This window comes from Arachis ipaensis, chromosome B1 (genome assembly GCF_059453495.1).
Source record: "Arachis ipaensis isolate K30076 ecotype BB chromosome B1, ASM5945349v1, whole genome shotgun sequence".
Taxonomy (NCBI): domain Eukaryota; kingdom Viridiplantae; phylum Streptophyta; class Magnoliopsida; order Fabales; family Fabaceae; genus Arachis; species Arachis ipaensis.
Window position 1 is genome coordinate 151,186,422 of NC_142436.1, and position 27,573 is coordinate 151,213,994.

Below are 27,573 nucleotides of genomic sequence, written 5' to 3' on the forward strand. Positions count from 1 at the left end.
CTCTCCTGTTCAAGTATTACTATTATGTATGTGCTGTTTGTTCCAATGAGGAATTGCTACTTGTCTCTTGTCTGCATGATAATCATTAGGAAAAACATAGATAGTACTATTAATAATAATCAAGAGAAAAGTGAAAATACAATGGAAATTAAAACCAATTGCGTTAGTGCAATACGTAGTGGTATATTGTTCTTATCAATGAAAGATTTTAGCTTTATATTGAGCATCGAGTAATGGTGGGGTCACGCATGTTTTGTTAATACACGCAACCAATATTCCATGTTTCGCCAATTATTCCATCATTTTAATTTGGGCAAAAATAAAAAACCGATCGCATGTCCTTCTTTGTTCAATTGTCCTTGATTGGTTCTATTTATTAAGAAGTCTCCATCCACTTCACGGGACTAAAATTATGTTGGTTCTTCAGTGGTTCTCAACGTGTAATGCAATGTATTGAATCCAACTCTGATATTTTCATCTCGTTTTAACTAAAGCTAACTGTGGTTATCTTGTAGTTTTCGGCTTAATAATAACAAGACAAGGAAATGGGAGCAGAAGGTAATTACTAATTAGTAGCATTATATGTCTTGTGTTAACTAAAAGGGATATTATTGTCCAACATTTGAGAAACATGGTAAAAGAAACAAAGTGAATTAGAATGTTAGAAGTTGATTTATTACTTTTACTTATACTAATTCGACAATAATACACTTTAACCACTGAAAAATTGAAAGATCCAAGATCTTAATTTCAGCGAAAGTAAAATTAGGCCGAGAGGACAATCTACAAGACATTTCGATACTTATGTTAGCTAAGTGTTTGAGAATGTGATTAGATTTGGATTTTATTACCTGCTGTATCATGGAATCGCCGTTTTTCAGCATTTAGTACCTTTATATCGTGCTTTTATTGTTACGATTTGGCAATTTCGTGACTTGATTGGTGTGACTGTTATGACATATCCAGCATTATCTCGTAACGTCGGATTTGTTAGATGTTCATTTGGTTATTATTTCGTTATACTATTATTTGTCTAAAACACTAACATAAAAATTTTAAAAGAATAAAATAAAATAAAATAAAAATAAAATATTATACATATTTATTATGTCTCTAAAATTCGTGTGGGGATAATATATCGCCACGAATAAGGAATTGATATAAAAAGTTTCACCTTCTCGTAAAGACATATGATCCTTGCTTCAAAAGCAAAAGCAATTCTGAGAAACAAAGGTGCCAAAGAGGAAAGAATCAATCAAATTTTGATTTCTTCAATTTTTTCCTCTTCACTACATTATTATTATGCAATAATGCTGGCTAACTTATGAAACTAGGAATAGGAAACACCATGTAATGCTACTTAATCCATGGTCAATTATGTTTAGGAAATTCGAAAGATTAATAGAGTTCGTTACTAAAATCAATTTGTTCCAAATAACATCATTCATCTCAAATTTTGAATTATGATGCCTATGTAACATAACATAAGGTGCCGTCGTTCTTCTTGTCATTGTCGGGGATCTCGTGATTATCATTCACTACTATTATTAATTGTCACCACCTAACAGACAAAAATAGTATAACTTCAATTTTAGAAAAAAGATAAAAGAAAGAAAATACTAAGTAATAATAAATAAACAAATCCTTTCATTTAGTCTGAGGGATTATGCCCTCATGGATTGCCACTGTACAGAATCTTCCCTTCTCCGTGAAGTCCATATCATTATATGATACTAAAATTCGCATTTTAATTTATCCTCACACCCAAGCAACACTTCAATGACTAAAATACCCCTTCGCATGCAAATAACAGTTGGTGTCACCCACCTAAATCCCCTAGGTCAATCACGTCACAATACCAAAAATAAAAAAAAGCGTGCACATCACGTGACCTCCTATGAAGCCTGCGGCAAAGCAAACGACGTCGTTACGGCCACACTGCTGTGGTCTTTGCAACTCAACGCCTTTAGAATCTTCCATGACACCTTGCCGGAGCTCCGGTTGGCGGCGCCGGAGTCCATCGCCGGAAACATCGCACCGGAGCTGTTCCGGCGAACCTGCCGATTCTTCATGTCGCTGAGCTCCATCTCCGGCGGAACCCTCATTGTTCCGAACACAAGAGAGTACCACCGCGGCTTCATTGCCTTCTTCGCCGTCGCAACCTCCGCAACACTCCTCGACGACAAATTCCGATCAACTTCCGGAACCTGCGATATGGCGGAGCTGGAATGCTCGTGTAGCCTTCGATAATCCAAGGACCTGCTGTTCCTCATCATGAAGCGGCGAGAACCGGTGGTGACACTGTTCGATCGAGTGACGACGGAGGAGAGTGACTCGGATCTTCGGCGACGAAGTGGCGGTTTCTTCGTTTCCACGACGTCGTGATTCCTCATATGGTTCTGCGTTGGTTCTTTGAACGGAACGAGTTTTCCGCAGAAGATGATGTCATCAGCGGGGCACATGTCGGAGCTGCTGCTGCTGCTGAATCCGCTGAAGAACTCGAAGAGCTCCGTTGTGTCCGTCATAGACGATGACGACGGTGGCGATCGACGAAGGATCTTGGTGAATGACGCGTCGTCCATGCTGTTGCACTTGCTGGCCGATCTGGAGTTTTGATTTAGCGGCATATCGCAGAGTGAGAGCGCTTCTTCTTCCTCTTCCTCTTGTTTCTCTTCCCCCATTGCTATTCCCTCTCTTTGTTCCTTCACTTCTTGAAATTCATTATAATTGTTGTTGTCTTCGATCATACGAGCATGCTCTTCTTCCATTATTGAAGGAAAGGTGAGAGAGAGAGAGAGAGGAATTGTTTTTTTTTTCTTTTCTTTAACTAGGGAAATGAGGCAAATGTTTGTTTATATATATATACACCAGTGGTTAATCGGAAACATTTCAAGTGCACCAGAACACTAATGCACCGATTGTTTTAACTGTTGATTTTAATTAATATATATTATATATATTTTTTATAATTTAAATGAACAGTTAAAATATATGGAACACCGATAATCTCGGTGCACTTGAAATATTTCCAATAGTTATATATATGTGACAATATGATATATTCACTGCAGTGTGATTATTATGAATTTGAGTGAAGAAAAAACAAAGAGGTTGGGGAATTATTAGTTTGCCCTTTTGCTTTTGTATCTTTTTTATTTTGCTTGGAGTATATGCAACGATATTTACGAAACAAGTTTATCCCTCTAGGTGCTTTTGGGTTAATTGTCGATGGGTTCTAGAGAAAAAAGGCATCTAGAAAGCCCAAAATAGTGAGGAGGGTGAAGTAAGGGAAGGGAATAGTGCATTGTCTATATCCACGAAAAAACAATTCCAAACCATTCTTGTGGCTGTAGTCACACTCAAGGCCTCTAGCATGAAGATGAGTTTTCAGTGCTTGGCGGTGCACCTTATCGTGTTCTTTTGGGCAATGGCTATAGCCACGGAACCTAATTAGAGTTGAGGAAGAAAATAAACAAAAACTAGGACCACATACACCTACGTAGATACAAATATAGACACTAGTAATATTATTATTAATTAGCAAATGGTCAAATAGACAAATAGAAACTACTCCAACTCTTTGCATACTCTGAATTCCATAATGTGTTGCAATTTGCAATAGAAAGTGATGGCTCCATCTACGAATAAAAAAAATCAAATATGTGCCGGCCTATTTTAGTTGGAATTTAAGCGTAGGTAGCCCATAACATTAAATTCGTTTGAGCGCTGCATTACATTTTTCTCTAATCTTGGTATTAATTGATGGTTTTGATTAAGTTTCATATTCTTTCGTTTATGAAGCTAATTTATTGCACGTGGAATTGGGGTTAGATGTTATCTTTGACAAAATAAACACCCTGAGGATGGTACCATGGATAGACCCGCCGTCGTGGACCTCTCCACTTTTGAATTGTATTCGATGACTGACTCAAAAGTACAGAAAAGCTAGATGACAAAACAAAGTGCACCAAGGCACATTATCATACAACAGTCAACCGGTAAGTGCTTTCTTTCATGAATGTGTTCTGCACTCAATAATGTGGGGAGTTAGAATACATTTACGAAACTAATTTTTATAAAAATATGGCGTATTAGAATGCTTTAATTCTTTACAGCAAAAGAAGAATACTTTTAGTGTGAGTTGTAAATATGTGAGATAAGGGCTTCTTACAATATATATTATATAGGAAGACCACTTATTTGATAAATGATCAAACACTCCAAAAGTTCTCCAGAATTTAACCATGCTAAGGTAATTTTATTTCCATCAGCGTGAGAGGAATGAGGATTTTTCGAAAGAGGAACAACACGATGATCATCTCTGTAAAGGTGTCAACCAAAGTGTCAACAATAAGTGCAGAAAAAAACTATGAATCAGAAGAATCTGAGGAAAGAAGTGTTGTGATTGTATTGACTCGACTGTTGGTTTATGATCCATCTGACCTCCCAATCATCATGTCATCTGACACTTAAGAAGATATTATTTAACATCAACCCTTTTTCAGAGCTTGTGCCAGGGACTAAGGGTGTTTGTTATCGATATCCAGATTATCTTAAGGTATTTATTAATCGGTCTTACCTAGTTTAACCTTAATCTTGTGAAGTTTGTAGTCATCCAAATTACTCATCCACTTGGTCAAAAGTCCATCCACATCTAGTCTTGAGAAATGTTTTTTCTGTTAATAGTGGATACCTCCCTCACCCCTAATAAAGATGTTTATCTGGAATATGTTACATGATGCAAAAATAAAATCCCACTGATGGCAAAGATAAGGGAAAATAAAGGTGAATGCAGAAAACAAGTTTGAGCTTAATATACAAAAAAAAAAAAAAAAATTATAATACAGAAAGTTCAAGCCAAGCTTTCCTGAAGAAAGAACGAATTGGTTTTGTTGAATATTCCTGTGCATAAATAGTATGATGTTAAAACTTATCTGAGTTAAGAGTTAGAAGAGAAAGGGCTTGTAGTGAGCATCTAGACACACAGCCTTTCCTTCTCCCATTTTTCTACAAACTCAAACTCAAACTATCCTTGTTTTAAGAGAGGTAACAGCACAAGTAATTCAAATCCTAATGTGTCAGTAAATTCAAATCCTTCTCGAGCGTTATATTACTTGCGCAATTATTTTTCCTATGACCATCCTTCATTTATCGGAAAGACTGCAGAATCTAGAGCAATAAAAGTAAAAGTATCACCATTTTAGACTAATGAATCATGTACCATGCTTTATCAGACACTCAGATAACATTCAGATGCTGAATACGTTCAAAAACTACCCGAACGATTTCATTTAAGAGCAAGATGCGAACAGAGTGAGCGAATTCTGCTATCACGACAGAGTTAAACAAATGTGAACCTCATGCCATTGACCATCCAAACCTAACATTCTTCTGCGTACAATGCTCCGTTTATAATTCTACAGAGTAATATTCTGAACAATACAACAGCGTATCCTTTAAATTTAGGAAAGAACAATTTGAAAGAGATATTTAACGAAACATTCTCATTCAATTCAAATCGAATACAGAACCTCAAGATGGATTCAATAGGGGATAGCAACAGCTACGCTAACTTATATTCTGCATTCACAATACTCTGTATAACGAATTTAACAGAGCCAGAGCTACAAGTCTGAGCTGTTTCGAAAATGATATTGAATTAGATGCAAGATTTAACTAGGACTATAAATTTGCGAGATATTTGAGTTCGTCGAAACAATCCGTAGACAAATTAAAGAGCCTAATTGGAAATCTAATCCACAATACAATTATCGACAAAAAACAGAGCATAATAGAAAGAAGACGCAAATAAACCCTAATTCTAACATAGTGATAACAAATTCCCAATTCTGAAGAGTTTAGCCTCCAAATCCGTAGAGTGTCCTTCCCTGCCTCTTGAGAGCGTAGACAACATCCATGGCGGTGACAGTCTTGCGGCGAGCATGCTCAGTGTAGGTAACGGCATCACGAATGACGTTCTCAAGGAAGATCTTGAGGACGCCACGTGTCTCCTCGTAGATGAGGCCGCTAATACGCTTGACACCACCACGCCTTGCGAGACGGCGAATGGCGGGCTTCGTGATACCCTGGATGTTATCTCTCAGAACCTTGCGGTGGCGCTTTGCTCCTCCCTTTCCGAGACCTTTTCCTCCTTTACCTCTTCCAGACATGGCTGCTAGCTTTCTCTCGACAACGATGAGGTGAATACGGAACCGGAAAAGAATATGCTAATGAATGATGTGGTGAATGGGGAAGACGATATTTTATAGGGTTCGGATATGGATTTGTGGGCGTTGGATGAGTAGCGATCCGTGTGAGTGAGTGACCTTCAAATCTATGCCGTTGGATTCGTAACGATTGATTCTCATTGGCTGAAATGGTGTTCGGCGGATTTGAAATTTTGTAGGCATTCGGGGTAGCGGGCGCTTTTTTATTTTAATTTTTGTTGGGAGATGTGTCTTAAAGAAAACACGCCAAATTCCAAAGATAAGTGGAGGCAAAGTTGGCGCGGATTGAAGAATGAAGATTGACCCGCTTTCCATTTCGTGCCAATTTCCCTGTGAATCAAATGAATTTTCACAATTTTTTAGGCAAATTATTCCTCAAAATAACAAATATGTATTACTAATTTAGTATAAGTCAGATAATACATATTTTTTTTCCGAGTTTTAAAATAATGTGCTACACATTAGTCGACTTGAAAATTATAATTGAAATTTGAATTATTAACTTTTGTCGTCCGTTAAATTTGAAGGATTATTTATTAAAAAAATAAAGCACTATAATTTTAAAATATTTTTAACAAAAATTAATAAAACTAATATAATTAAATTAAAAATATTATAATAAACATTTTTTTAATGTATCTCTCAACTCTTATGTATTAGGAATTTAGGATGAACTATTTAAATAGTATCCAAAATATTATATCATTAACCAAAAATACTAACCACAAATAAAAGCTAAAAAAAAAATTATATAATTGGTCCAAATTTTTATAAGTGAACTTAAATAACTATTTAAAAGTTCATATAAAAAACCGAAAATATAATATGGTTTTAGAAACAAATGCAATAATTATTAAACATATAACAATTTCAAACATGCTCTAATAATAAGTGAAATACACTGTTGGTATTTGCTAACTCGTCTATGCTATGCTTGAAGTACATAGCAGGTCTAAAATTCGGATAAAGGAGGAGGGTTATATTAAATCTTTGACAACCATCATAAAAATTTAGTCGAATCTTCATGACATAAATCAAAGATATTATTGCGATAAAACTAGATTGTTGTTCAGAAACAACGCGATGTATGGCTCTCGTATAGTATCAAATGAGCAAGAGTCGTTGCATTGGTGTCCGCGTGTAGTATTAAATAAGAAAGGGTTCCCGTGATTTCGTGAACGGACGAGGATAAAATAAACTAGTTCACAAAGAAAAAGGTAAATGTATAGGTCGGAGCGACAGAAAGTTGAGATTTAGGACATGAAACATAAGTACTCTAACAGGAAAATTCATGGAGGTGGTAGATACCATGACAATGAAGAAGATTAACATCATGTATGTAATGACCCAACTTTCAGTACATCATGATCGTACCAAAAGTAAGGTGTTACCAACCTAATTCCTTTATTATCTATTTAATATTGAGTCTTTACACGTTAATCTATCAATAATTTTACTAAAAGTTAAAATACTTTTTCAACAAGAACAGAATATCGCATATCCACGTATTTAATATTAATAATATATTATAGTATTACATACAAAACTAATTACAAACCCTACCCCCTCTGAATAAAACTCCAACTAACAAGGCAAGGGGGAAAATACATTCTAACAACGACTCAACTTGCAAACATATTCTTCTATACTCTTGCAGTTTCATAATAAGCCTTCGCACCGATAGCTGAAAGGGGTGGAAATAGGGGGTAAAAATTGGAGAATTCTTAATAGGGTCGGGATTAGAAGTTAAGTTCATTTTATTCTTTATTATACTTAGCTAACATCAACAAAGTCTGGAATACAAACAACTTTTAACAAACCAAAGATACAAGTAAAAATAAATCAGAAAGCACACATGCACAACCATAACAAATCACAGAATGCAATGAAATCACAAGTCAGGAAGCATACACACACAATCATAGAAAAGTATACGTAAACGAGTATGATACATGTCTAGTATAATACCCCGATTCTCCACAGGATTCTCCTCAGAAATTCTGTGATAAGAAATTTGATAAATATTTGAGAATCACCTCATCATAAAATAATAAGGCGAATTTAGACTTGATAAGTGAAAAGAATAGATATACCTGAAAACCGTACCAAACAAACTCGATCATTTCATAACCAAACCGGTTTTTCTTCCATTATATAGCGATGATTTTCTTTTTCTTTCTCCACATTTTTTTTATCAAACGTCACAGAATATTATATCTTTAATTATTCATTTGATGAATTAATTAAAGAGAAGTACAAATATATCATTAAAGATTAGTCAAATATGAACCAATACATTAAACCGCTTTTTTTTTTCGATTCAACCGAACTATAAGCATACACATCATCAGGAACCTACATAATTAAAGCCTTAATCTTCTTCATCCTTCCTCTGATAACCGAAACAGAGAGAAACCCCCCAACCAAGGTTACACCTCTTGGTTTCCTCATGTCATGATGGGCTCTGATTAGGTGTTCTCTGTAGGAGAAACCACGCAACTCTCTTCACCACCTCATCCCACTTCTTCTTCTCCTATTTATATGTCCACCCCTTCTTTTGGGTATTCTTTTCAACACACAAAAAATAGAAACGGGAACGACAGAGCAGGAGAACGACAGAGGGAGTAGGGGTGACGCCAAAAGAAAGTTAAGGAGGAGTCTTTCCAATTCTTCTTGTTCACCATCAATCAGAGCAGCAAGAGGAACATAGTGATGGCATGAGATGGGGGTTGACCGAAGCTAAAAGGGCTTATCGAAGCTTCAATTTCATGTGGTTAGGGTTTCTAATTCAAGGAAGAGGCGCAAACAGGATTTTGAACTTCAAAAGAGGTAAGGGATAGGATTATAGATTGGCTATGGGTAATTGTTAGATGTGATCTTGATTGATGATGATGAACTAACTTAAGACGTATATATGTATGAAAGCTTTTTTGTAATCTTGTTGCTATTTTAATTTTGCCGTTAGTTTGCTATTTACTTTATATTATATATCTCTGATGATGTTTTGGTTGCTGCTAACGGGTTTACTAAGAAAAACATATGATAAAAACACGCTAACATACGTGATTCTGTTAGTACGAAAGGCTCATAGGTAGTAAATATTATCGAGTCTAGAATTTTATATGATTATTAAGAGGTGACACTTGATGACTAGCAGTGATCCAGACCTGTCGGAAATTTGGTTGTTACATCTAGCCCTATTGCAGGTAATGAGCTCATTTGTCGGTTTCGACCCGCACCCGACGCAATCCAACTCGCAAGTTTCTACTTCTTGCAGGCGCTAATTCTCCAGTTGAAGTATGTCGAACATGACCTCTACAAGTACTTGTAGGCGTTGATAGGGTTACGAATCGCAAAAAAATGAAGCCGAAAGTTTTTGTGAGGGTCACGGTTTCTTGCAGAAAAGTTTCGGTCTCTCTCTTATTTTCTAAGGCTCAGTGAATGAAATAAAAAATAAAGTAAAGATGATGATTAGTGGTGATTAGAAAAAGGGTCGTGTGTCATTTGGTTCGGTCACAAGCTCCCTCTCTTTTTTCTTTCTCCATTTGGTTCGGTCACTCGAGAAGAGAAATAAGAGATATGATGATGATATTAGATGGTAATGATATAGGCTAATGCTAATTGAGGTGTGAAGGTTCCAGAAGGTTTAGAGAATGAGGTTGAATCTATGGCCTTTTTCATTTTGATTAATTAAGCCTTAAAACATAAAAATAAAATTTGGCTTCAGTTTGGTCTGCACAGCATATTATGCAGGAGACAATTTCGATTTGTCTCACAAAAAATAGAAAATAGAACTAAAGCAGAGAAAAAAAGAAGTTGACACAGCCATATATCCTGGTTCAATTGCCTTGTGCCATGCAATCTACATCCAGTCTCCACCACAACGTTAGTGGAATTTTCACTATCTTTTAAGTATTACAAACACCAATTCTCTAGGACTCTACGTAATCCTATCTGAGACACTTCAAGCTCCAACCTGAACTTGATTTGGTTATGTAACTACCTAAACTAGACACACTAAGTGCTTACCCAACTTAGCAAGGGATACCTCTCAGGTACTTGATACAACACAGAAAATACAACAAAAAAAAATCTGAAATCACTCTTGGCTTTTCTCTCAAGTGTTTCACTCAACCTTTTTCATTCTATGGCTTTTTCATAATATCTTTCTTTCTTGCCTTTTACCTCTTAAAGAAAACAAAGAAATATATGCATCAAAATAGAAACACAAGCAATAAACAATGAAGGAGATGATGATTCACAAGACTTCAAAACATTGTTCTTCATCTTGGCAGAGTGCTCTCTTTAGTGTAGGTGCAATGCTTCCAAGACTTCAAACTCAGTAGTGAGGATTCACCCTTTGCTCTTTCTCTCGGGTTCTCTCTCTTTGTCCAAAATAGAGAAGCAATTTTCTTTTTGTACCTTATGCTGAGAGCCAAATAGGGTTTATCTCTAGTCAACTCCTTGGACTTTGAGATCTCAGAAATCATGCCTCCTTTTTCTTCAATCATCTCCAAAATTAGGAATTTTGAAACTGCTTCATTTGCTTTGACCGAGGTCCACTGAGTATAAAAAAGATGTCTTCTTAGTGACAATCCCAAATCCACACCTTTGATAAGGTGCTTTGGCTCCAAGTAACACTTTGAGCTATTGATTTAAAGCAAAGCTAATCCATCCCCAGTTTCTTCTTCTTTCCAGAAATGGTGTCGCAGAGAGTAGGAGAAGGAGTGAAGAAATCAAATTGTATACAAATGGAAGTTATTTACCTTTAACATTTGACTTTGTTAAACATGCTTTGATTAGAGTGATATGACCTTGCTTTCATGATGAACCTTTCTCTTTCTTTCTTCTCTGGTGAAAGAACTAGGAAGAAGAAACTCTCTCTCTTTCCACAAGAATCTAACTGAAGTAAGAAATGTGAACGTTGGCTTCAACTTGGATGAATTGCATTGGGCTTGGATTTTCTTGTCAATTCATTCGGCCCAATAGATATGTTTGTTACTTTCACTTGGGCTTCGATTGAAGATATGGGCAGCTCCTCTTTTCTTGTTTTTTTGTTTGTTTGGGATGCTTTATTTAATTGGCCTGCATCATCAACAAACTCTCTTTTTCTTCTCTGTGTTATACCCGAAGGACACTTAGGATTCCAACTGTTGATTTCTTCCTTTTGGAAAAACTACATGGGTGATGTGAAAGAGAAAAGAGAGAAAAAATAGAATTTTAGTTCGGTAGTGGTGGAAAGGTTCAGATGCAAATGAAGTTGTATTTCTTCTTGGACTTGTTATGAATCATGGGCTTGATTCATCATTTTATGACCTGAAGCCCTCCTTGATTTCTCATGGAGCCATCCACTTGTTTTATGGATCTGGAGAGTTAGTGGACTTCTCTTTCTCCTTGTTACTATATCCAAAACAACATAAATTCCTATTTGAACTTGGTTTGGGCTGCTGCATAATTATTTTGGGCCTGCATCACTAAATGAAATAATTAAACCCAATTGGGTAGTTAACCCAATAAATCAATATTTATCATCATCATTAAATTAATTGTATTCTTAACTCAACAATCTCTCCCTTAATGACAAATATTATATATGAGGTAATAATCAAAGGAATTGAAATAGAAAAAAAATTCACAGACTTTCCTTTAATGATACCAATTTAACTTGATGTGCTCTCCCTCTTTTTCATAAGGGTAACTCCCCCTTAATGTATGCTTATCACTAAACTTGAGGATACAATCAATAATGCCAACAAAATAATCCAATGTATATATATGTTTATCTAAAATTCTATGGTTGCACAAAAGCATAATAATCCATACAAGCAAATATTACAAACTGTTTAAAATAGTTTTGTATGACATCATGGTAAGCAACAATTCATCAGCACAAGCACAATAAAAAAACCTATTAATATCCATGAACTAACAATGGCTTAGAGTTAAATAAGTTCATTTCACAAATACAAGACTAATCTAGAGGGATGGGACCAAGAGACAAGGGGTCCTGGTGGTAGAACGCGAGTGTAAAAGAAAAGATAAAGACAAAAAGGGAGTGCTTTAAGGAGTGATCTTTGTGCTGTAATGCAAATAATTGGGAAAAATATAAAGCGACTAACAAAGAGACAAAAGTAACTGTAAGTGAAGTAAGAACAAGAGCATATGAAAGTCTCTACTAGTCTTTAGGCACGGAAGAAGGAGAAAAATGTATATATAGAATCGCAAAGAGCCGTGAAAAAAGAACAATAGACTTTGATCAGGTTAAGTGCATAAAGGATAAAGACGGAGATGTTTTGGCTCAAGCGGAGAATATTAATGAAAGGTAGAAGAGCTACATCAACGAGTTATTTAACGGATAACAGAAGACTCTTCCGAGTCTCGGTCGGTTATGCACGAGGCTATAAGGCAGATGAAAAATGGCAAGGCAGTAAGACCCGATAATATTCTGATTGAAGTTTGGAAGAGTTTTGGAGAGAAAGGCTTCAGTTGGTTAACCAAGCTTTTTAATGATATTTTAAGGTCAGAAGATTTTAGATGAGTGGAGAAAGAGCACATTGATACATATCTACAAGAATAAGGGATATATACAAAGTTGCGAAAAAAATAGAGGGATCAAGCTCATGAGTCATATTAGGGGTGGCAAAACGGGCTGGCCCGCCCCGCCCCGCCCCGCCCCGCCAAAGCCCGCCCAAATATGGGGCGGGCTGGCCCGCCCCGCCAAATTGATATGGGCTCAACTTGCTACCCCGCCCCGCCAAAGGGCGGACTGGCGGGTTGGCGGGCTGGCCCGCCTCTTTTTTTTTTTTAACCATTTTTTTTATGATAAAATTAAATTTAACGCACTAAGAACTAACAATTATTTTATTTTATAATAAAATTATTTCATCGAATTGGTTTTTTAATATATAGAGTAATATTCTAAATTAATTATTAATCCATAAAAAAATTATAATTAACCATAATAATTTTTTTGATTGAAATTAGCAATAATAAAAATAACATAACAAATAATAAGTCTCAAAGTCTCAAACATAACTGCATAATAATAACAAAACAAACATATAATCCACACATAAATCCTACTATAATTAAAACAAAACACAACATAATTCATAAATCAACAAGATACCCAAAAAAACCTTAAATCAACACACATAAATTAATTATCAACTTCTAAATCAACAAAATTTGAATCTGATCCAGAAGTTGAAACACCGCCTCGCCTAGCACCTTGAGGATTCACATCTTCACTTTCGCCTTCACCTACAATTAGAAGAATACCCGAATTTAGAACAAGATATAAATACTTAAATGTCATATAAATATTAAATTAGTAACTAACAATGTAATTACCATCAACAAAGCCTTTATTCCAATTGCGAGTACAAATCACAGCCTCAACATTTTCTGGCAACATTCGACTTCTATATTTGTTAATGACATGAGCTCCAATACTAAAGGCAGATTCCGATGCAACCGTAGTAATTGGAATACTCAATAAGTCACGTGCCATGATTGATAACTTCGGATAACGACTCTCATATAATTTCCACCATTCCAAAACATCTAAATCTTCAAAGCAATCCTTTGACAAAAGTGGCTCCTCCAAGTATGTATCAAGTGGATTCTTTCCACTAGAGACCTCAGCTTGATGGTTACGTTTCATCAATTTCTATCAAAATAGAAATAATCACATCTTGTTAGGATAGAATAATGACAATTAATAAGAGAATTTAAATATGTTAGACATTACTTACACCAACAATCGCAAGTCGCTTCTTGCTTGCACTTTTAGGGGTATGGGCCATGGATGAAGATTGATTACTAGGTCCTTGTGCTTGAACAGTTGGAAGAGAATTCTTGTCATATTTTTCAAAAAGCTTATATAATTTCTTTTTCACATGTTCCACCTTCCCTTTTGCAGTCTCAACATCAATCTCTTCATACATAAGCTCTAAAGTAGAAATCTTAAGTCTAGGATCAAGAATAGCACCAAATGCAAGAATGACACTATACTTTTCCCAATACTTCTTAAATTTGTTCATCATCTTTTCTCCCATGCTCCTTAGAAGCTCATCTTCACTTCTCAAACTTCCCATCAAAACACATTGAATATGATAGACTTGTAGAAAATACAAATTTGAAGTAGGGTAAGATGTGCCAGAAATCAAATTAGTAGTTTCATAAAAGGGGTATAAAAATTCACATATCTTTTCAGCTCTCCCCCATTCATCAACCGAAGGACAATACTTATAAGCATGGTCGGTTGCCTTCAAATACTCAAAGGCCTTCCGATACTTGATAGCACTTTCGAGCATAATGTACGTAGAATTCCATCGAGTAGTAACATCTAGATGCAACCCACTTGTAAAAGTCAAACCCTGAATCGCTGAAACACATTCTTTAAACCTTATCATTCTACTCTCTGATCCCCTTACATATTTCACACTTTTCCTAATCTTATCCAGTGCATCATGAGCAATTTTTAATCCATCTTGCACAATAAGATTCAAGATATGAGCAGAACATCGAATATGAAAGAACTCCCCATCACACAACAACCAATCATGCATATTTAATGTACTTTTCAAATGATCTTGGCATGTATCATTAGCAGATGCGTTATCTAGTGTAAGAGTCATAATCTTCTTTTCAATTCCCCATTCATTTAAAAGCTCAAAAATCTTGGAAGACAACTCAAATCCCGTGTGAGGAGGAGGCATATGACAAAAACTCAAAATTTTACTTTGCAATTTCCAATTCAAATCAACAAAGTGAGCAGTTAGGCATAAATAACCCTCTGTAGTGATGGATGTCCACAAATCAGAAGTCAAACAAACTCTATTAGGAATGGCTAATAAAGTACTTTTAAGCTTATCTTTTTTCCTTAAGTAAATTTTCAGCACATCCTCCTTAAGAGTATTTCTAGTAATTAGGCCTAGAGTTGGACTGATGTATTTTACCCAATTCCTAAATTTCTGATTTTCAACAATAGAAAAGGGAACATCACAATCAATCACAAAGGCAGCAAACATCTCACGCGATACATGATTATCTATCTTGAGAGCCCCCATTTTATTTTGCATTTCTATCAAAGTTTGACCAATATCCTCGAAGTCTATTTTCACGCACCTGTCTAAATGACGCTTAAGTGTCGATGTCCCATATTGTTTACCACCAGCCTTAAACTTCTGTTTGCATCCATCACATTGAGCACGATCTATTCCATCATCACCAGGTCCAAGCTTTGTGAAATATCTCCACACATCAGATGTTGTTGCCTTCGTCTTTTTCTTTCTAATATCTTCAGTCGTTTCAGATCTTTCCATATTTTCAGGATTTTGTGTTGCATTTCCACCATCAACTTCCATAGAGACAGAATTATCCATTACAGAATCAACAGCTCAATCTAAATAATCTCAATACATAAAAATGTTTAAATCAGTCAAAAATATTCAAACAATAATCAAACATAATCAATAAGTAATTTAGTACTAACTAAATAATACCCAGTTGCAGAAACATAATCAAATCAGGCAGAAAAACAATATTCAAAGTTTCAAACATAATCAAACAATAATACCCAGTTGCAGAAAACTCAAATCAGGCAGAAAAAAAATAATATTCAAACATAATCATAATACCCAGTTGCAGAAAACTCAAATCAGGCAAAAAAACAATATTCAAACATAATCAAACAATAATACCCAATTGCAGAAACATAATCAAATCAGGCAGAAAAACAATATTTAAAGTTTCAAACATAATCAAACAATAATACCCAGTTGCAAAAAACTCAAATCAGGCAGAAAAACAATAATACCCAGTTGCAAAAAACTCAAATCAGGCAGAAAAACAATATTCAAACATAACATAATCAAACAATAATACCCAGTTGCAGAAACATAATCAAATCAGGCAGAAAAACAATATTCAAAGTTTCAAACATAATCAAACAATAATACCCAATTGCAGAAAACTCAAATCAGGCAAAAAAATAATATTCAAACATAATCAAACAATAATTCCCAGTTGCAGAAAACTCAAATCAGGCTGAACAAATTGACATGGAAAATGTAAATCACTTACTGTAATGGCAGAGCCGTCGAGCAGGAAGAGGAGGAGAGAGGAGCGATTCCAGGAGTCCGCCAGTCACAGAACCGCCGAGCAGAGGCACCGACGAGACAAAACTGCCGACGACGACAGGAGGAGAGAAAGGAAGAAGAGAGGCAGAGGCGCCAGAGAGGAGCGAGTGAGGAAAGGCCGCCGCAGGGAGGAGCGAGTGAAGAGGGAGCCGAGCTGCTGAGGAGTGAGGAGGAGCGAGTGAGGAGGGAGTGGGTCAGCGAAAGGTCTGGCCGGCGGGGGTGTGGGTGTGGCTGAGCTGAGTGACCGGCGCTACTGCGTTAGGTCGGGTGTGGCCGTGTGGGTGTGCCGTCTGCCGTGTGGGTGTGGCTGACAGGCTGAGAAGGACTTCAGGAGGCACCGAGGCGAGGCAGCTCCGCAGTCCACAGTAGCACCGTGTGGGTGTGGGTGTCACAGGTGTGGGTCTGCCGAGGAGTGAGGACAGACAGGGAGCTGAGCTGTTGAAGGATGAAGCCAGGGGTCAGGGTCCGTCGTTCTGAGGTCTCACCGTCTCTGGCATCTCAGGGAGTCAGGGTCGCCGGTCAGGGAAACTGGGAAAGGAGTAAGGGACGAAGGGTTAGGGGGCTAGGGCCGGCTGTTTGTGGGAAGGAGGAGAAGGAAAACCTAATTTTCCTATTTATATATCACTTGCAAATTTACGAAATTACCCTTTAAAAAAACAATATGTCAGCCCGCCGGGCCAGCCCGCCCCGCCCCGCCTTGGCCCGCGGTTTTGGCGGGTTTTTAAAATTTGGCGGGTTCAAAATCTCGCCCCGACCCGCCGTTTTTGGCGGTTTTGGCGGTTTAACCCGGCGGGTTCGACCCGTTTCGCCACCCCTAAGTCATATCATGAAGTTATGGAAAAGGGTGATAGAACGGAGGTTGAGACAAGAGGCACAAGTAACAGAGAATCAATTTAGTTTTATGTCAGACAGATCCACCACTGAAGCGACATACCTGTTAAAAAGGATGATAGAGATGTATCGTAGTAATAAAAGGGATCTACATATGGTGTTTATTGATTTGGAAAAAGCGTACGATAGGGTGCCAAGGGAAGTCTTATGGAAAGTTTTAGAAAGGAAGAGAGTAAGGATCGCATATATTTCTATAAGATTACACTAGAGATAATCCTTAAGTCCATACTTTTTCACATTAGTTTTGGAAGTACTTATAGAGCATATCCAAGAGCCTGTATCATGGTGCATATTTTTTGCCAATGATATCGTTCTTATGGGAAAGTCAATAGAAGACTTAAATAAGAAGTTGGATTTATAGAAAGAAGCTCTAGAAGTATATGGTCTGCGCACAAACTGTAGCAAGACGGAATATATGGAATGTAAGTTCGACTACCGAAGGGAAAATCCTAATATAGAGGTGAAGATTGGAGAAACATCCTACAAAAAGTTAAAAGTTTTAAGTATCTTGAATGCATTATGCAGGATAATGAAGATATTGAATATGATGTAAATTATAGAATCCAAACAGGTTGGTCAAAATGGCAGAGTGCGTCTGGTTTTATATGTGACAAAAAAGTACCTTTAAAATTTAGAGGTAAGTTCTATTGCACTGCTATCAGACCGGTTATGCTTTATGGTACATAGTGTTGGGCGGCCAAAGAAAAGCATGAACATAAGTTAAGTGTGACAGAAATGAAAGTGTTGAGATGAATGAGTGATCATATGCGATTAGATATAATAAGGAACGAAAATATAACAGAGAGAGTTGGAGTAGTATCTATTGTAGAAAAAATAGTAAAATCGCATATTAGGTGATTTGGACATGTGAGAAGAGGAGCGCCAGAACAATCAGTTAGGAGAGTGGATAAGATAGATGATAGATAAAAGGTGAAAGATAAAGAAAAACATAAGAATACTATATATGAGGTGGTCAAACGATATCTACATGTAAACGATCGCTCTTTAGGGATAATATATGATAGAGTTCAATGATATCGTTTGATCCATGTAACTGACTCAAGTGACTCTACCTAATGAGACAAAATTTTGTTGTTGTACACTTGGTATTTGCTAATATTTGTGAGAGAATACCTTTTTTTTTTTAATTATTCCGAGAATACTCTGATTTCATATGGTAGCCGAATAAAAAGCCAGATGCAACACGATTTTCTTTTTTGCTCACAAGTGTGGTAACTTATTTATTACAATTTTACAACTTTTAACAAATTCAGATCTAAAGTAGTCTTGTTGAGAATTTGAGCTTCTAATAAGTTATACCTTACCGATTGCCTCAATTTAAAATAGCCTTGTCAAACATTTAGATGAAAATACTAAAAACAAAACCTATTAAGATGCACTAAATCACATTTATGTTACAAATCAAAATTCACATTAATCTTACATAAGAACAATCCTCCAAGCATAACATTATACAAAGATAGAAGCTAGTACCCAAAAACAAATAAATATTCAGATAATAAGAATCTGCAAGCTACAACAACAAAAAAAGAGCCAATTGAACTAATAAAAGTCAGCACATTCAGAAAATAGGAAACAATCAGTTTTCATTTATACCACTGATAGTAAAAGCCTTACACCATTCATTCAAAGAGTCATAATCTCGTATCAACAAAACAAGTCCCTAAAGAGGGACATCCAGAAAATCGAATTTAAAACTAGGAAAATAAATCTAAACCCTAAAATCCCAAATTAAGAGAAGTTCATTTAGCCTCCAAATCCATAGAGGGTCCTGCCCTGCCTCTTGAGTGCGTAGACGACATCCATGGCAGTAACTGTCTTACGGCGAGCGTGCTCGGTGTAAGTGACGGCATCGCGAATGACGTTCTCAAGGAAGATCTTGAGAACGCCACGTGTCTCCTCGTAGATGAGACCGCTGATACGCTTGACACCACCACGCCTTGCAAGACGGCGAATGGCGGGCTTGGTGATACCCTGGATGTTATCCCTCAGAACCTTACGGTGGCGCTTAGCTCCTCCCTTTCCGAGGCCCTTGCCACCCTTTCCTCTTCCGGACATGGTTGATAGCTTTTTGTTGAGGCAAATAATACGATGTGGAATTAATGGGCAAAATATGACGAGTTAAAATGTGGAGGATCTGCGAGGTTTTATAAGGTATGATGGTTGGGTTGGGTAGTGATCTGTGTGACGGAGTTGTTTGTAAAGGGGGATCGTTGGATTTGGAATGCTTCATTTTGATTGGCTGAAATGGTAATGTAGGCATCGCGGGGGATTTGAAAATTTGGAATTATTTAAGGGTAAATACCAAAGACCGCTCTTCTCATTTTTATTTGAAAACGACTAATAAATTAGAGTAGTGCTGCCAGCATACGATGTGTACAATGGGCTAAATCTTTGGTCCATGAATAAAATGAACATCACTCATACTATCTAGAATAACTATCCGGATATTAGGGATAATAAATATCTCATGTCATAAAACCATTTATCCCAAAAGCTTAAAGCTGATTTTGGAGTTCACTAAAGATCAAACTCTTGACTTTTTGGATCTAGAAATCTAATATCATATCATGAAAGCACTCAACTTTTGACTTTTCGGATCTAGAAATCTAATACCATATCATGAAACCACTCATTCCAAAAGCGTAACCTGACAGGACAATGTAACACTAATGATCATATCTCTAATACTTCCTAAACCTTCATTGTACACATTATACGCATAAGCCATTGGCTCCCTATATTTATTCTTTCTATATATATCCACGATTTTGGTTGTTATTCTACCTAGCCCTTGTATATGTTGTGTAACACCTATTCCAAATCTACATTCTAAATTCTCTAGTTCATTAATGTCATATTTTTTTTTTCTTTTTGGTGTACAATGTCATATATGTTTCGGCTTACTTATACGCTAAATTGGATCATTGTGTATATTTATGGTCGAAAATCTTTTTTTGTCACTAACAATTTGGGCCAATTTCAGTCGTCATAAACATTTTTTTAAGAAGGAAAACAATTTATTGTCAGTTTCATTTGGTCTCCATTCTGTCTGGAACATACGTGTGTTTGAGAATCTCCATTCTCAACTAGCAGAGAAGTAGAAAATTCTCCATCGTGAAGAACAAAGTTAGTTTTTTATTAACGAGTGAATATTATAATAAAACATACAGCAAAATGCAGCTAATGTGCCCATAATTCCTTAATTAATTGCAAGCAAACATTTCAGAAAGATTCAGAACATAGTTCAACTCCAAACATACAAAAAAAAAGACTAAGATTGTTTCAACCAGTGCAGACCAGGTATGAACAATCAAGAATGTACACTCATTAATAACAGACAATTATCACCAAATATGCTATAATTCGTCATAGACTTGGAGAATTAAGGCAGAACGGAACACCATATACTATCATAAATTTCGAATTGCACGAAACCAGAGCTACAACTCTGAGGTTGGTTACAAAATCAGATTGAAACCACAACTTCTACCTATGACTAATCCACAATATAAACTCAGAGCCAACTAAAAGCATTGTTAAATACTCAATTGAAGAGCTAGTCCACAATATAATATGAACAAAAGCAAATTCATCGAAGCGGAGACTATAATAAACCTAATTTCGTAAACAATGCTAAAAATCCCCAATTTTTGATGAAGCTTAGCCTCCAAAACCATAGAGAGTCCTGCCTTGCCTCTTGAGTGCATAGACGACATCCATGGCAGTAACTGTCTTGCGGCGAGCGTGCTCAGTGTAGGTCACGGCGTCGCGAATGACGTTCTCAAGGAAGATCTTGAGAACACCACGTGTCTCCTCGTAAATGAGACCGCTGATACGCTTGACACCGCCACGCCTTGCGAGACGGCGAATGGCGGGTTTGGTGATACCCTGGATGTTATCCCTCAGTACCTTACGGTGACGCTTAGCTCCTCCCTTTCCAAGGCCCTTACCTCCCTTTCCTCTTCCAGACATGGCTCGCAGATGCTGATGGACGCTACTCCAAATGAAATACAATGAGTGACGAGTGTAGTGAGAAGTGAGAGATGAAGTTGGGATCTGGAGCTTATATAACATGAGACGATACACTTGCTACCGTTGGATTCGATGCTTATCCGTGTCACTGAGTTACTTCCACGTTTTCACCGTTGGATCTGAAATGCTTCATTGTGATTGGACATATACGGCAAAAACTAATTCGTGGTGAGTGATTGTGTGCGCGGGATTTTTGGTCCGAAAATAAGCCCCTTTTTTGGGCTGAAGTAGTGATAATGGGCTACAAAAAAAGCCCACCCATCTATGCTAAAATTTGTAACAGAAGCCCATATCGGCAACCTGGAGGAGAGAACAGGGCAGAAATATTCCTTCCCAATCAGATCTCTCTCTGTTCGCAGCGCAATGGCGAATTCTTGTGCACCCAACTCACTCAGAAAACAAATCACCCACGTCATTTTCGACATGGACGGTCTCTTGCTCGGTACCTCTCTCTACTATACACTACTCGTATGTGATACTCTCCATTTGTCTCCAGCTTCGTTCACTCTTATTAGCTTTGCCAAGTTTAGGATTCTGAATCGGCTCTTTTCTTTTCTGTTACATTACTTGCATAAGTCATGCATTCAACAACTGCATTTCAAGTGCTATTGCTAGGGAGATTTATGATTATGATGGAGAATTACGCTTTTTTGCAGACACGGAGAAATTCTACACTGAGGTTCAGGAAAAGATACTAGCCAGATACAACAAAACATTCGATTGGAGCCTCAAGGCCAAGATGATGGGAAGGAAAGCAATAGAAGCTGCTAGGGTTTTCGTTGAAGAGAGTGGAATTAGCGATTCTCTTAGCGCCGAGCAGTTTTTGGTTGAAAGAGAGGAGATGCTTCAGGAATTGTTCCCAACAAGTGAGCTCATGCCAGGTATATTTTGAAAAAATGTAGATTGGACCTCTTTTTCTATTTAACATTCCTATCCCTAGTAACTATGGAAACTAGAATTCTGGAATTGGCATTTAAGATCATTAGAGAATGCTATCAAACAGGCATTGTTAAATGGATGCCTTTAATAGCAGTAGCTTAGATCGGGACACTTTTTTGTTTTGCAATATCAGTAAATTAAATCAATGTCGCCATGCTTGGCTGCTTTGAAACACATATCTTAGACAGCGGTGAAATTGGCTCTGCTGTCAAGGGTTAGTTTTCTGTTTTCATATGCAACCATGCTTATATATTGTCCCTGTTTGGTTTGTATATTATAGGTGCTGATCGTTTACTCAGACATTTACATGCAAAAGGTGTTCCGATTGCCTTGGCAACTGGGTATGTTTTTTCTGATTCTTGTCGTTTTTGTTTTGATGTATAAAGAAGCAATTGTTTTCTGTCATGCATGGAAGGAAATTTTTTTATGAAGTTGTATTGAAATTTAATCTACAGTTCTCACAAGCGACACTTTGAATTGAAAACTCAAAGACATGGTGAACTCTTTGCTTTGATGCATCATGTTGTTCTTGGTGATGACCTTGAAGTTAAACAAGGCAAACCATCTCCAGATGTATTTCTTGCAGCAGCCAAGAGATTTGAGGTATACCAATTACCATGTTATGAATACCTTACAATTACCAGATGACAAAAATGACTGCAGATTGAATGGTTACAATTGACTTTTCTTTTTCCTAATCTGAACTTGGTATTGAATTCGTTTTTAGTTGTTTTATTTCAAACTCTGTAGTTAGTAGTTGTATATGGTGATGTTGTAGTTAATGTTCAGCTGGTCAACAGGGTGGACCGGCAGATCCTTCTAACGTTCTTGTTTTTGAAGATGCACCTTCAGGAGTTCTTGCAGCTAAAAATGCTGGGATGTAAGTAGATTGAGCCATTGAAAAATATCCCTGTTCTTTTCTTTTATTTTCATTTTTTCATCTAAACAAATTTTGTTTCCAAAAACATTTTCCAACATTTAATAGAATGGATATAAGTTGATAGATTTATCAGTTCCATATGTCGCATTATTGCTTCCTAACAGTTATTACAGATTGCATCTTTGTATTGACTTTATGTCACTTTGAATTAGGAATTTAGGATCATTTCTTTCTCTACCTCTTTCTCTAAACTCTAGTATATACGATACACGACACCGTTGTGCAATATGTTTAGTATGTCCTAGGAGTGAAAACTATGAATTGTAAATATTAGTGTTCACAGGCAAGTTAGCGGATTTGACTTCCACCATCTTTTATATTCTAATGATGGCTTAAGTTTGAGTGGAAACTAAGCTAATTTTTAGCGGCAGATGATAAGTTCTGCCAACCAGATGCAATCACTGAAAAAAGGGATCTCTTGAGACTGATAGATCGTCCCAACTGTTCTGTTATCAAAGTAGGAATCTGTTATTGCTTACTTAATTATGAATTGATTTCTTATCTATAAACATTCCAAGAATTGAAATCCTCCTCATTTGTTAGCTCCGAAAGTTTGAGGTGGCTAATGGCTTGCATGGTATTGGTGGAATTTCAAGCATGATAAGCTCTAATATTTTAAGAATTATGTTACACTATTTAGTTTCAAAAGTTAAGAACTTAGTACTACATCTAAGTCTAACTCGTGAGCGGGCTAATAATATCATTTGAAAAATGAAAAGCAAAGTGATCACTCAAACCCCATGCTTAACAGAAAATGGATACAAAATTTTGTCTGATATTGATCTGATGGTAATATAGCATTCAATGTGATACGGGTACCTCTGAACACTATGTAATGATGGTAGCGTTTTTACTTGTTCCTATTTCTTGCCTAAATCAATATTCAGTTGCATGTTGTTTGGATAAATATAGATACATTGTGCAATTTGATGTAGTAGTAGAGATTTAAATTTATTCTTGATGTTGATCTCTTTCTGTTACGTGTCTGTCACACAGGTTTGTTGTTATGGTTCCGGATCCAAGACTGGACAAGTCTTTTCATGATACAGCAGATCTAGTCTTAAACTCATTAATGGATTTCAACCCTAGTGAATGGGGTTTACCACCCTTCTAAGATAATGGAAGCTCAAGTTAAACCTCCAGATGCCGTACAGTTTCCACTGCGGTCAGAAAAAAGCTGGCACCACTGATGTACAACTATATTTATGACTCATTAATCCATTTCCATAGAATGTCAGTTTCTGTCTCTTTTTGCTGCATTGTCAGCTATTACATTGTTTGACGTTCATATTCTGTGTTCTTGATAATACTGCTACTAATAATGTTGCCATCACCTTTCACCAATACGGCTTTAGATTTGGGACCATGGTCTATGTGTTTGCTTAGTATTACATATTTCCTTACGTATGTAGCATAAAACGTGAATGTATTTGATGTCAAAACTCTACCATATAGGCTAGTAATAATTAAGTTGCCTAATAAAACAACGGTTTTCAACTTTCATAGTTTATTTACAGATTGAAACGTAACTGGAAGCAGATGTTAGCTGGTTGGTTATCCTATTATAAAATAATTGTCGGTTTGATTATTACTTTGGTATATTTAAAATTTTAAATACAATTTATTTGTTTTGATAAAAATGGTGACTATTTTGAAATAAAATAAATAATAAATATATTCTGAGAGAATAACAAATGCTCTGCTTGTTGGTAATAATATTTCCAACTTGGTAATTAGTGCAACTTTATTGGCTTTTTGTTGGTTTTTATAGGACATAAAAACCTCATTTATGTTACTTTAAACTCAGTTGTCTTGTTTGGAGCTTTTAAATAAACATTACTTTATTATATTACTACTAATACCTGTGTTCCAATTTAGTAGCCAAGTCATTTGGAGTGGGTGGTTGACATGCAACATCTCTATCATTAATTTTGTACAAAGATTAAAATTAGAAAATAGAAAATAAATCTTTTGAATAGCAGAAGGGGTATGTTATGTTATTAATTTTGTTCAATAGCAATTGGAATGTCATTGTTCTATTTACACATAAAGACTTATTTGAACTATTCAAACTAAACAAGGATAATGTAACTTTCCCCTTCCCCATTAATCATGTATATCAGATTCCCCATCCTTCTGTCTGCTTTTCAGTGTTCACTTAACTGTTGACTTGTTGGCAGTGGTCCTCTACATTTATCTTCCTGTGGTCCATATTTATTGATTTAAATAAATTGGAGTAAGATTTTGCCCCTGGCCTTTAGGTTTGAAAGCTAATTTAGAGGCTCCAAATTTAAATTGGTGGTTCCATAACTTGTCATCTGGTCAGTTAAGACCTGGTAATGGATAGATAAAAGAATCTCTAGAGTTGGATGTAGGATGAGAAATAGGGAGGAGCATGTGGGGAGATATGTATGTTAGTAGTGGTTCACATGCACATGAACACAATATAAATTAGAGTCAGTGATACTAAAATAATGAAAAAATAAATTATTATTTTAAAATAAATTACGTAAATATATATATTTTTAAAAATATATTTGTGTCACTCAATATCTTATAGTATTAAAGCTCATCTGCATGCAAGGTAAATAAATTTTTTAAGTAAAATGTTTGTTTGAAAATGAACTAAATAATAATAGGGGAAATATTATTCTCTTAGATCATACGTTTAATTCATGCTTTAAAAATATTTACAACTAATCATTTTAATTTATAATATTAAAAGTTATATTAAAAAATTAAAAAAACTAAGTTATAAATAAACTACTTATTATATATATAATGTGCATAATAAAATAAATATACTACAAGTAGCATGTAACAATCTTTTTATTAATAGAGGAGTATGTGATTCTTATGCTTATTTGTTATAGGGAAGGAGAAATTAGAGAGATAGCTAGGGAAATGGATATGTAGATTGAACCCTAAAGGTAACAAATCTTGTCACATGAACCAAGAGATGTGCCATTGGAGTTAAACAAGTAATAAGGAGATTGTGATTCGCATGATCTAGCTAGAAGAAAATTCCATTGACAAGTGACAGACTCTTAAATGGAGTTCAGATTCGCGACGGATTAATCTTGATTTGTCGAACGACCGTAAAAAAAAAAAAAAAAAAGCCTAGAAGAAAATTCCTGGGCAGGCCTATTTAAGAGAGCAAATATTATATTGTTTCAAGTGGTAGTAAGCATTCATCATTTCCTGTTAAAGTCCAGTAATTAAATATAGAAGTTTTTAGTTTTTGTATAGACAGAATTAAAGATTTGATCGACGACCAACTAGAGAACAAGAGAATCAAAACTACTTGTAGTGAAGGGCACTGGAAGAGACATATTTAATTTGACTCATTACTATTTCAATACTAGAAATGTTATATTGGATGATACATAATCAAGGTATATTTAGTTATTTATTTATTTGTTACTATTTCAAACTTGTCATCAAAGGAAAGTTGAAACTAAACTTGAGTGCAAAACGAGATAACTCAAGAGTTGTATATATTTTCTATTCATAAATTAGAACCGTACCTAAAAGAAAAAGGGTTTTTCCTATATAGTACGTCGTTATCGGTACATTTATAATCTTGGATATCTTCATGTAATATCTATATAGTTTAAAATGCTTAGGTCCTTTTGGGGGATTGTTGAGGGAATTTGCTTTCTTCCTAATGAAATTAGGATTGCTATGTCCATTGACGATTATTAAGAATTGAATTCTCTTAAAGTCATACTGTAATACTGTATAATTCTTCTATCTATATATTAGCGAGCTAGGGCAACATTCTTATCGATAAAGAAAAAGTAAAATATACTAATAATTTATCTATTTTCCATTTAGTTCTTAATTTAGATGTATTTTATACGTCTAAGAAAAATCAATTTTTAAATAGTTAATATTAATTAATTTTTTATTGTAAAAATATTTTTTTATCTTTTTTTTTCAGAATTTAAGATTTAGAATTATAATTTAAGATTTAAGATTTATAATTTAAAATGTATGGTTTAAAATTTAGGATAAAAAAATATTTAAAAAAATAATTTAATTAAAAAAAATTGACCCCTACTTGAGCTTGTCTAAGAATATATAATGATGAGAAAAGTCTAGGGTCAGTAACTTTGTTAAATTCTGGCATGTAACTAGCAAAGAAAAGTGAATCATTGATGAAATTTCACACTATTAAAATCATCATTGATGGCTACAAATCACAAAAGTTGATGTCCCTAACATTCCTCGTAATAATGTGCAAAAATCATTTTTAAGGAAGGAGGGGGACTTAAAAAGGCTTCTTTTTTTTTTCATCTAAGGAACATTGAAGATGCTTCTTGAGAAACTGTGCCAATGAAGTAGGGTGGAGGACTTGTCCATGAATATGGAA

General features: G+C 35.7%; 5 protein-coding genes across 5 annotated transcripts; 1 reads left to right on the plus strand and 4 right to left on the minus strand.

Annotated features, from left to right (window-relative positions):
* Positions 1-1,627: 1,627 nt before the first annotated feature.
* LOC107620443 (uncharacterized) lies at positions 1,628-2,851 on the minus strand. The gene has a single exon (XM_016322603.3). It carries the CDS (start codon positions 2,766-2,768, stop codon positions 1,896-1,898), a length of 873 nt encoding a protein of 290 aa, XP_016178089.1. The 5' UTR covers positions 2,769-2,851; the 3' UTR covers positions 1,628-1,895.
* A 2,820-nt stretch (positions 2,852-5,671) lies between these two features.
* LOC107642360 (histone H4) lies at positions 5,672-6,249 on the minus strand. Its single transcript, XM_016345688.3, has one exon. The coding sequence runs from the start codon at positions 6,168-6,170 to the stop codon at positions 5,859-5,861; it is 312 nt and encodes a 103-aa protein (XP_016201174.1). The 5' UTR covers positions 6,171-6,249; the 3' UTR covers positions 5,672-5,858.
* Positions 6,250-18,853: 12,604 nt separating this feature from the next.
* On the minus strand, positions 18,854-19,416 carry LOC107642366 (histone H4). The gene has a single exon (XM_016345701.3). It carries the CDS (start codon positions 19,340-19,342, stop codon positions 19,031-19,033), a length of 312 nt encoding a protein of 103 aa, XP_016201187.1. The 5' UTR covers positions 19,343-19,416; the 3' UTR covers positions 18,854-19,030.
* A 1,253-nt stretch (positions 19,417-20,669) lies between these two features.
* Positions 20,670-21,320, minus strand: LOC107642375 (histone H4). Its single transcript, XM_016345712.3, has one exon. The coding sequence runs from the start codon at positions 21,257-21,259 to the stop codon at positions 20,948-20,950; it is 312 nt and encodes a 103-aa protein (XP_016201198.1). The 5' UTR covers positions 21,260-21,320; the 3' UTR covers positions 20,670-20,947.
* A 293-nt stretch (positions 21,321-21,613) lies between these two features.
* LOC107642386 ((DL)-glycerol-3-phosphatase 2) lies at positions 21,614-24,564 on the plus strand. The gene is made up of 6 exons (XM_016345725.3): positions 21,614-21,761; positions 21,976-22,200; positions 22,539-22,599; positions 22,714-22,861; positions 23,059-23,138; positions 24,195-24,564. Exons 1-6 carry the CDS (start codon positions 21,683-21,685, stop codon positions 24,310-24,312), a joined length of 711 nt encoding a protein of 236 aa, XP_016201211.1. The 5' UTR covers positions 21,614-21,682; the 3' UTR covers positions 24,313-24,564.
* The last annotated feature ends 3,009 nt before the right edge of the window (positions 24,565-27,573 follow it).